This window comes from Etheostoma cragini, chromosome 3 (genome assembly GCF_013103735.1).
Source record: "Etheostoma cragini isolate CJK2018 chromosome 3, CSU_Ecrag_1.0, whole genome shotgun sequence".
In the NCBI taxonomy this organism is placed as follows: Eukaryota; Metazoa; Chordata; class Actinopteri; order Perciformes; family Percidae; genus Etheostoma; species Etheostoma cragini.
This window is the reverse complement of record NC_048409.1, coordinates 6,321,011-6,332,199: the sequence shown is the minus strand read 5'-3', so window position 1 is coordinate 6,332,199 and position 11,189 is coordinate 6,321,011. Positions and strand designations below refer to the sequence as shown.

The following is an 11,189-nucleotide window of genomic DNA, read 5'->3' as shown; positions in this document are numbered from 1 at the left end:
ATTTAATACACGGGTCCAAAATGACCCGCTAACACTTCAGATGGCAGCAGAAAGCTAACACCAGAGGAAGGTTAAAGCATAGATGCAGTAATTATCACAGACCTCATGACATCACAACTACCAGGGGTGTAAAGTAACATACACACAGGGGCTTGAAAGTTTACACACCCACGCACCCTTGATTAAAAAGAGGAATAAAAAAACATCTATTGGAAATTGATCGTAATGCCTTAATTCAAACAATTTAGGAAAATCCAACCTTTTAAGGACACCAATGTTATAGTTTAGGTATTTTGCTTTGTTTTTGTCCCTCCTTATTTGGTATTTTTTGTTCTATCCTGTCTCCTTGTGTTTGTGTCCTAGTTTCCTCTCCGATCTTGTGTTGTAATTTCTCTTGTGTTTTCCTTGATTGTCTGTATTTTCTGTTTTCTTTTTCTTTTTGATAGTCTGGTTTTCTGTGCTGTCTAGTCTTTAGTTTTACTTCCTGTGTTTTCCCAATTCTATGATTACCTGATGTCTTCATCCCTTGTGTCACCTGCCTCTCATCATCTCATTACCCTGTGTATTTAGTGTCTATAGTCCCCTTGTCTCATGTCACATCCTTTTGTTTGTTTACCTGTTCCAGCCAGCTTGTTTGTGCATGTCAGCGTGCGTTCCAGTCCCTAGTTCCCTGAGGAATTTTGCTCTTGTTTTGTGTTCCTGTTTTTTGTTTTCCTGTTTTGTCTCTATTGCCTTTTTGGGAATTTAGATATTTGGATTTTGGACTTTGTGTTCACAGTTGTGGATTCCTTTTTGTATTCCCTGTTTTTGGTTGAATAAATCCGCTACTTTGAACTCTCCTGCCTGATTGACTGTCTGGCTCTGCGCTTTGGTCCTCCTTCCCTTCACGTCACAACCAATTTTCTTTGTGATTGAATAATGTATTGTACATTAAATGTTTTCTTCCCTAAAATACAGGGGGCATGAGTGTATACACACCTATTTTAGTTAGGCTAATAGCTGGTTTGATTTGCATTGATCTCATGGAAAGTTCCCCATGCCAACCTCTATGTATGGTGAAGGGCATGTGATGATGTGGAAGGGGGGGGGGTATTTTAATTCCAAAGGCTAAGGGAACTTTATCAGGATGCATAGTATCCTATCTATGAAATAACTGTCCTTTAAAAATAAAAATATGCCTGCTTCTATGGAAATTTAACATAGGGGTATGTAAAGTTCTGCCCCCTGTATTTTAAGGAAGAACGTGTATTTATGTACGATACATCATTCATTCACAAAGAAAATTTGTATCCTTAAAAGGTTGGATTTTCCTATTTTCCTATAAAAAAACAAGGCATTAAGATAAATGTCCAAAAGATGTTTTATTCCTCATTTTATTCAACTTTAGCCTGAGTGTGTAAAATTTCTCAAGCCACTGTACATGTAATTAAGAACTGTAACTACAATTTTGAGGTACTTGTACTTGACTCAAGCTTACCACTTTCAGCTACTTTATACTTCTAGTTCCCAACCATTCCGAGGCAATAATTGCACTTTTTACTCCACTACTAACTTTAGTCACTAGTTACTTGACAGATTCAGATTATACATAATATTGTCAACAAATACACTGGAGTATTAGTGTTAAAGATAGATGACATATTGTGATTAATGAATACACAAACTTCCTATACCCAGCAGTAGGCCTACATAAAGTCATTAAACCAGCTCCACCTTCATCACCTTTAGCTGCAAACGGTATAAACATTCATGCATCAATGGTTGTAATTAAATATTTTGAGATGGGCCATTCTGCATCATAAGTACTTTTACTTTGATTCTTATATTTTGATGCAAATACTTTTGTAATGGTCTATATTAGAATTTAAATGCAGGCCTTTTCCTTAGCTTAAAGCCTAACAAGTAAGCTATTTCCTTTCATGTATTCACTGTGGTATTGCAATGTCTTTAAAATCTGAGTAGGCCTACCTCTTTCACCACTGTGCATTGTAGTAGTTCAATAAAGTTAAAGTCCTCCATTGAAAATAGTAAGTACTTGGGTGATGGTTGTATTATAAGTAAAATATTGGTTAGGCTGATCAACCAATTAAACCTAAAAATAGGCTACCCAATGCACAAGAAGAGCTATGTTAATTTCACATTATAGTAGTAGGCCTAGAATATTAATGAGTATTATTCATGTGTAAGTAAGTAGCATTTTACTCTAGCTGGTAGAGGTGAGGCTACTACTGGTATTACACAGTTGAGACTCTTTAAAAAAGCGTCATATCTGAAAACTTCTTCCACCCCTGACAACTACACATGGAGAGAAAAAAGACTGGGGTTCTATGAACACTCCAATGCATTTTGCGCAATGCAGAGACATGACACGTTGTGGTTGATGGATGAGCAGACAAACATGACTAACCCGGGCTAACCACAAGATGATGTTGCCGTTTGAGCCACGAGAGGTCGACCGTGTTCAGTGTTTGACACATAGACATAATATAATAATCTAGTTATTATGTCCATGGTTTGACAGCCTCACAGCCGGGGAACCTTTGCTCAGTGACGACAAACATTTTACTGTGGCGGACCAACATGGCCGCGCTAGGGAGGGTGATAGCCTGTTTCCGTCTCCTTAGGTAGGTGTTTTATCGTCAGATAATGGCATGTAGGTACAGTTTGTAATTTATTTATACACAAATTACTAAACCGACCGACCCTTAAGAAATGGCATGCTGTTCTCGACTTAAAAGAGGGAAAATTATAATGTTTAGCTTCATAACAGTGTTAGCAACAACAACCGGAAGTATAATACACGTCAAAGGTGTTTTTCCTTACTGCATGTATTAATTAACAGAAGTAACTCTATACAGAAAAGAAGAGAAAATTACCGTATTAAACTTGCTTCAGTTTTGACTCTTTCAGCTTTGAATTCAGTCAATAAGTAGCCTACGTGACAGTGCGTTAACGTTATGTTAAATCCGCGCAATGGCTGTTTTAAACTGAGAACGGTTGTGTTTTGTTCAGGAGTTCGTCTCGTGTCCTGTTCAGTAGCAGAAAACCTGCAGTCCTCAAAGCGGGCAGATGGACACATTTTATGTATACAGGTGTAGCGTCTTTAACTGTGGGCTGTGGGCTGTGTGCTATACCTTTCAAACAGGTGAGTCTGTCAACACATCAGAGATCAAGGCATATGAAATAACAGCAGCCATCTACAGTATATAACGTACAACATGTACACATATCTTGTTTGTATCTCTGTTGCAGGTTGATAACCTCTCTCATGACTCTTTGATCAAACGAGCAGCCTCTCTGGTTACGGATAGTTCAAGCACTTTTCTCTCTCAGACCACTTTGGCTCTCATAGACGCCATCACGGAGTACTCAAAAGTAAGTTTGGATCTTGTGGTAAACATGTTTGTTGTGGCCTAGGATTGAAGATTAATTAATGGCAAGTTACAGTGAGTATACAAGTCAGGACATGTTTATTTATGTAGGCCCAAATCACAAATTTGCCCTTAAGCAGCTTTACAATTTGCGGCAAACAACACCCTCTATTGTCATACCCTTGATTCATCCATCCATCCATCCATCTATCTATCTTCATCCCCTATCCGGTATCGGGTTGCAGGGGAAGCAGCTCCAGCAGGGAACCCCAAACTTCCCTTTCCTGAGCCACATCACCCAGCTCCAACTGGGGGGTCCCGAGGCGTTCCCAGGCCAGGTTGGAGAAATAATCTCTCCACCTAGTTCTGGGTCTTCCCTGAGGCCTCCTCCCAGCTGGTTGTGCCTGGTACACCTCCCTAGGGAGGTGCCCAGGAGGCATTCTTACCAGATTCCCGAACCACCTCAACTGGCTCCTTTTGACGCAAAGGAGCAGCGGCTGTACTCTGAGATCCTCTCGGATGACTGAGCTTCTCACCCTACCTCTAAGGGAGACGCCAGCCACCTTCCTGAGGAAACCCATTTCGGCCGCTTGTACCCTGGATCTTGTTCTTTCGGTCATGACCAAGTCTTCATGACCATAGGTGAGGGTAGGAACGAACACTGACCAATAGTTTGGGAGCTTTGCCTTCTGGCTCAGCTCTCTTTTCGTCACAATGGTCCAATAAACTGATTGTAATACTGCACCCGCTGCCCCGATTCTCCGACAAATCTCCTGCTCCATGGTCCCCTCACTCGCGAACAAGACCCCAATGTATTTAAACTCCTTCACTTGGGGTAAGGACTCATTCCCTACCGGAAGAAGGCACTCCATCGGTTTCCTGCTGATTCAGTAAGGGGGGAAAGCCTTTAACTACGAAAACTTTATTTACTATACAAAATGCGATACATAACAGAACGCAGCCGCCCGCCTCATCACCCGCTCCAAATCCTGGCATCACATCACTCCAGTCCTACTACAACTCCACTGGCTGCCCATCTCCCACCGGATCACCTACAATATCCTGGTCCTCACCTACAAAGCCCTCCACCACCTGGGCCCCCTCATACCTCACTGACCTCCTCTCCCCCTACCAACCCTCCCATTCCCTCAGATCCAACTCAGCCAGTCTCCCACAAGTCCAAACTTTGCAGTTTTGGAGACAGAGCCTTCTCCAGGGCAGCTCCCAGGCTCTGGAACTCCCTCCCCCAAGAGATCCGCACCTCTGAGTCCCTCACCATCTTCCAGTCCCGCCTCAAGACCCATCTCTTCACCTCTGCCTATTAATAAGCTCCACGCCCCCCTCCCTTCTCACCTGTGCCTGAATCTTGTTTTGTTTTGTTACGTTTAGTTGTGCTTTTTTTTTTTATCTTCCTGCCCTGTAAAGCTGCTTTGAGTTTGTGAAAAGCGCTATATAAATTCAATTTATTTATTATTATTGTTGAAAAAAAAAAACCAATTTCTTTATTGGCAGCCAGTGATTCTCTCAGTACTTCAAAACTGTGTGCTGAGGGTTACACAGTGTGATTTAATGATGCTGATATGCACCAGGCAGAAAAAATGGAGGGTGTAAACAATGACATATCTGTGACTTCTGCTTTTACACCAATGCAACAGAGATGAATGGCATTGTATTTGTGGCAGTCGTTATAATATAACCAACTATAATAGTTTTAAAAGTGTCCACACCTAAAATCCTTCTTCTGTGCAACTCTGCCTCCATAGTTAGATTTTTAAAGTCTGGGTAGAGCAAAAAGAAATGTGTTCACAGTTAAATCAGCCAGCCAAATCTTTAGGATAAAAAAATTGCCTAGTATACAAGATGAGCTTTCAAAATCATGAAAAAAATAAATAAGCTGAGCTTCTGGTAAGCAACACACACAGTCTATGGTAGCACAGCAGCACCCCCGTGTTTAACAGTCTAACGCCACAATACAATAGTACACAGTCTTTTCACATATTTTCAACAAGTGTTTCTTTACACATAGAATTTGTAGATTCTGCTGTACTCAGACTTTAAATGTAAACTATACATGTATGTCCTTCCTCTGTTTGCCAACAGGCTGTGCACACACTCATTGCCCTCCAAAGGCGATACTTGGATTCACTGGGAAAACTGACTCCAGCAGAAGAGGACTCAATCTGGCAGGTGATCGTTGGCCAGCGTTCAGAGGTTAGTTAGTGTTGTCCACTTTGATGAAAAGTACTTTAGAAACAAACCTGAGCATAGAATTCAGTTTTTCTGTTAATTTATTGATTGACGCAACATAAATATGACATCCGACTTGCAAACTCTACACAACAACCTGTTGTAGATATGTTTGAGTCGGAGTGTATCACTCTCTCCGTCCTAACAGGTCAGTAACAAACGAGATGAATTCATGCGTTTTGAGTTGAGCTGGGTCAGCGCCGTCAAGCTGTGTGAAACAGCAGCCGAGGCAGCGTACATCTCAGGTGTGTAAAAGACCATGTCTGAGTGGTTATGTGGACAAATGGTTGGGTTTTCGTGAGGGATTGAGGCAGGTTTTCCCTTTTGTAATGATGAATAAAAGTGAAAAAGCTGTGAATCATCAAAGCTTTGTACGTTGTTGCCTGTGCCTGTTCCTATTTAGCTGCTGTTAGTGTTACACTTTGGACAGCGTATGGATCATTTGCTGTCACTCAGCATGGCGAAGTGTAAATAAAAATGGCGATGACGGACAGGGGTGTCTCCTTAATGACCACACATCTGAAGGCTGAACATAAGCTGTTGTGATGTCAACCTTTGAACTTTTTTCGTGTGCAGGAGCTGAACATGCCTCCATCACGGTGAGGACAAACATTCAGGTGGCCCAGACACAGGTGGAGGAGGCCCAGAAACTGTCGATGGATGCAGATGCGAAGCTGGCCGAGACTAAAGTAATGGAGGTTGAAAGGGTGTCACAATATGTCGCCTCCTTAGAGAGTAGTGATGAGGAAGAGGTGCCTGAGGCTTATTTAAGAGAAGACTAAAACAAATGTCCAGAGTTATTAGAAATCATAATAAAAAAAATATTAGCTTTCACAGTAAATCAAGTTTTTTTTTTATCATTCTCTCTTTTAATCTTTACCATTTTGGGCTGTGACTCATTATGTAGATTGTGTGCATAATATAAAAAAAAAATAAAGGGTTAAATAATGACTATCAACTGCTTCTGCATCATAGAGGAATAAGTTTTCGATCGAATGTTTACTGTATTGTGACTCGATCCAACATCAGATTTTTGTGTTTATATTTTGTCAGAATTCATTGTAATAAAAACAAGACTATAATAAAACAGTTTATTTTGTTCTTCACTTAATATGCTAGCATCAGAAACTAAAACGTTTCATTTCATGTTTACTAGATGAATGTAGTGTGTACCAAAGTGACTAGTGGATAAGATTCAATATTGTGTTGCAAGGTCTGGTTTTAGTAACATTGTGTTGATCCAAATTAGAGCCAGACCGATATATCGGCCCACCGATATTATTGGCCGATATTAGGCATTTCCCGAACTGTCGGTATCTGCATTTATAATGGCAGATGAAGTAAAATATAGATTCATTCATCAGAATCATTTATAATGACAAATAAATCATTATGTTAATGATTTTTTTTTTTTTAAATAAAATAAAAATGGACTGTCAACCTTGTTATGAAGGTTGGTGTTGCATAGTCTGTCCACCAGAGGGCGCTCTACAGCGTCCCTAGCTAAGTTTCATCCACTTGTCAATCAAATTACTTGAAGTTTGGTGAAATAAAACTTGCGTAAAAAGCTGTTTTAAAGTGTGTTTCCATCCAACAGCTTTAAAGTGACTAAAAACCAGTGCATAATGACGTCACTTTCTGTTTTGCGATCAAATTGGTGTATTGAATTGATTTAGACATTTTGAGGTGTTTTCATCCATTTTTGCACTGAATAGCACAACATTCAAGCAAACATTTGCTAAAAAAAAGTCTATAGTCTCCTCCTTCATCCACTTAAATCTGTCTTTGTTGACACCCAACTTGTATGCAAACAGAGTGGACATAATGGGCGAAAAATAACTCAAACTTTTTTGTGGCGGGCTCCAACCATAAAATGACCTAAAACTTAATTGCAATTCATCATTTATCAGGCAAATAACGTTTCCATCAATTCCATTTATCACATAAGCCGTATATCGATCAAAAATCTGGTGAGACAGAACGTATTTTCTTTGAGTCGATATTAATGATATTCCATCATATATTACTGTTTCCATAAGGCATTTTTTATTCAATATCACTTAATTCGGAAAAACGTGTAAATTGAAACATAATACCTGTTGAAAATACTCTGATTTCTTATTTTTGTTAGTCTTATTTTTAAAGGACTAATTTTAATGTCTTAAGTTTATATTTTAATACATTTTATTTATCAGAAATTTAACATATTTTGATGTTCCTCTGTTCTGTTGTGACAATAAATCAAATTATCGGTCGGGATCTAATCCAAATGACTGAAAAACGTTCAACCACTGCTAGAAATTAAAACCCAAAGACGCCACACAATTAGCCAACTAACACTGTTTTCTGAAATACAACCAATCAGGGTGCGCTGCTACATTTTTTAAAATCTTACCCTGAAGTAATTTTGTATTAATATTCCATCCACCCAAAATTTCACTTTGCAAATGAAGGTATTTCCACTGATTTCCGCACACAGGTACACAAGTGGGAATCAATTGGAAATATCTTTACTTGTTGTTTTTTTTACTTGTTATTTGTATCTCTGTTTTTCACTCAACAACTCTTCCTTCTCTGCAAATTAGCCATGTCCTGGCTCTCCTGTAGAGCTTTTAGGCCATTTCTTAACACCTCCTGTCATCACTTCATCTACAGCATCCCCTCTTTCTACACTTTATCAGAGCAGAAAACAAACCACTCTACCTCTGGTCAAAGAACTGGTTGACACAAAACAGGAGAATCATTTCATATTTGGAAAGTTTTGTTTCCAGCACACAAGTTACAAAATGGTTTAGACTAAGGTGTGGGCAGGTGGTCAAACCTAAAGGAGTTAAGTGCAGACTGTTATTTGTATGGTTATAGGACTTCATAGTCTTTAAGCATCTAATAAGTCTTAAAACAATGGTCAGGTGCAATGAAGCAAGACACACTTAACAAATTGTAAACCCCTCTTTTTATTCCAGCAGATGGCGATCTAAACTCATTTACATATATTTTCTATCTTTCATTACAGTGGGATGCACTGCGTTTGCAGGGTCATTCCTACTCAGTTAAAATGCATTTATTGGTGTCACTATTTATTTACTTACTTTCTTATGACTATAGATATGACCTATTTTATTTGGTAATTAATGATTGTAAGCCCCATATTGTTAAGACCCTAAAATACTGCATGTCCTGGTGTATATACCACTATTTGTACAGTATACCGTAGCTATGTGATTGTGTCTCTGAACCAGCATGTGCACATACATTATAGAATGATAGTGCATGCATTTTAACCAGTTTGAACCCTCTATACAAATTTCTGTCTTTTTTTTCCTCACTGTTGTTTTTTTTCCTTCACAGTATATACTGTGTGTTATCTACTGGAACAAGTTAAACCAGGCTTACACTTAAAGAATATACACCTAACCTGCAAGTATATTACCAGATCCACTCATTAAAGCCTTATCCTTCAGTAATGTCAATAAGCTCCTGTAATGGGTTCGCTGTCTTAATGGTCTCCACCTATGCCTTCAAAAGGTCGGTGTGTACTGCAGAGGGTCATTTCATAGGGAGCTCATTATGTTGGAGACCTATGTGGGACTGCAAACACAAGTGTGTAGCGTCAGCATTGAGGTGACCTCTCTCTGCTCTAGATGGTCAAGCCTTGGCAGGGGATGGGACCATGAGAATGGCTACAGAGGAGGCGGTGTGAGTGGGAGGTTTTGAGGTGTGCAAGGACTGGCTTACCAATGTGACTAGTGAGGAATGTTGTGTTTAACAATGGCTGTTTTCACAGACTGTAAAACCAAATGTCCCAGACCGTCTGTGTGGATGTGCACCTACTGGTCACAGGGGGGAGGGGGTGCCAGTGCAGCCTTGCCTTTTCTGCCTGCAAAGTAATGTAATAGAGCTTACTAAGTATTTTTGCAGCATAAAACCTCAATGAGGTAACGGTAATTACAAAGGTCATGGGCCTTAAATGCACATAAACTATTTAGTGCTGCTGCGGGGTGGTTGAGCATTTCTGCAGTATTTATGCAGTGGTGTAAAATAACCCTCACTGAAACTATTTCACCCAAATTGGTGATCTCATTAACAAATTCAATGTTTTCTGGAAGGAAAATGAAATGTGATTTATCATGTCATAAATGTGCATGCCCTCCTCACTGCTCTGACTTTACTGTTCCAATGCAAAGTGGCCCAGGAGGGGAGATTGATTGGTGAAAAGGGCAGCACTTTCACCAAGGGATTTATAGCTCTTTGAGGATATCAATAAACCAGCAGAGGGAATAAAGGCAGGGGGTACAGTGTGGTGACATATCATGGGTCATGCTTTAATCACAGTGATGCTGAGCTGTAGCACTGGAAGACAGAGCTGGTTAAATTTTGCAGGAGATAGAGGCTCCATGGAGAGTTCCCCTCCCCTGATGAGGACTCAAATACAGGCTATGAAGACGTCACAGCAAAGTGAAATGGGAAGCTCGACGTGTGGGAACCACAATTGAGATGAGCATTTTTGCTTATCTCCAGTGAATAAATATGATGTCCGCCCTAAAACTGCTGAGTGAGCATGTTTATCAGTGCAAGCTTCAGTGCATGATAATAACACTGCGCTGCACACAACGCCAGATTCCTGATTGTGTAAAAGCTGTAATTATCTCAAAGAAAAGAACAATGCAAAGAGAGCAGTGCTTCATTACCACTTTGTTTTAGGACAGAGTACTCAGTGTGCACATTCAGAAATGGGACTCTTTTACATGTGAGTGTAGTATCAGTAGCTGATCTCTTGGGTTTATATTAACTTTCACATTCACTTCCGCGTTTTTCCTCACAGTTTTCAGAATACTTTTATAACACTGGTTACACATTGTCTCCAAAATACGTGCCTCAGCAATCCCTGATTATCATCAACCCGTTGTTGGTTTGTTCATTTAAACATTAAGCTGAACTACAAGTATTTCTGTAGAATCTGGCCTGGTTAGTGATAAAAAGCATAGTTTTTGTGTTTTTCCTTTGGGGCTGCTTATTTAAGGTAAAGTTGACAGCCCTAAAAAGCTTTTATTATATAAAATATATCTTCATTTCCACAGATTGAATGTATAATTTGCTGAACATAGAATAGGTTTGGTTGTGTAACCGTGTTATCCATATTTTGACTGATTGATTGAATATGCTAGAGGAGTCCGAGAGCCCTTAGAAATGTGTAAACATTTACATCAGTTTGCATTTCATAAGCGCATATGAGAATAAATAGGCTGGGCCTGGTGGTTAGAGAGATTACTGTGCAGGTCCAGTTGCCGGTGTGATGTGCCAAAACCAGACAAAGGTCTGGTGTCTCCTCGATGAAGACAATGAACCATTACCTGTTCAGTCACTGATGTGAAGAAGAAATCACTCTTAAAAAGAAAAACAGTGATTTGGACAAGTAATGGTTTCATTAGCGTTTAGTGTGCATGTTTTCACAAGGGGGCTCCCGGAACAAGGGGATTCCCACTGATCCACACACAATTACACTTTTAGTTCATTCTTTTTAGGAGAGTGAATACATATAAAGATCACTATTTTATAATGCCAATTTAACCC

The 11,189-nt window shown here is 39.7% G+C and overlaps 1 protein-coding gene across 2 annotated transcripts; it reads left to right on the top strand.

Annotated features, from left to right (window-relative positions):
• The first annotated feature begins 2,519 nt into the window (after window positions 1–2,519).
• Window positions 2,520–6,425, top strand: LOC117939166 (diablo homolog, mitochondrial-like). Of its 2 annotated transcripts, none has more exons than XM_034864231.1 (6): window positions 2,520–2,624; window positions 3,013–3,145; window positions 3,253–3,375; window positions 5,472–5,582; window positions 5,767–5,863; window positions 6,195–6,425. In XM_034864231.1, the coding sequence occupies exons 1-6, from the start codon at window positions 2,581–2,583 to the stop codon at window positions 6,398–6,400; spliced, it is 714 nt and encodes a 237-aa protein (XP_034720122.1). In that variant the 5' UTR covers window positions 2,520–2,580; the 3' UTR covers window positions 6,401–6,425. The 2 variants fall into 2 exon arrangements, with proteins under 2 accessions (XP_034720122.1, XP_034720131.1); XM_034864240.1 differs by having other exon boundaries at window positions 2,526–2,619; window positions 3,008–3,145.
• The last annotated feature ends 4,764 nt before the right edge of the window (window positions 6,426–11,189 follow it).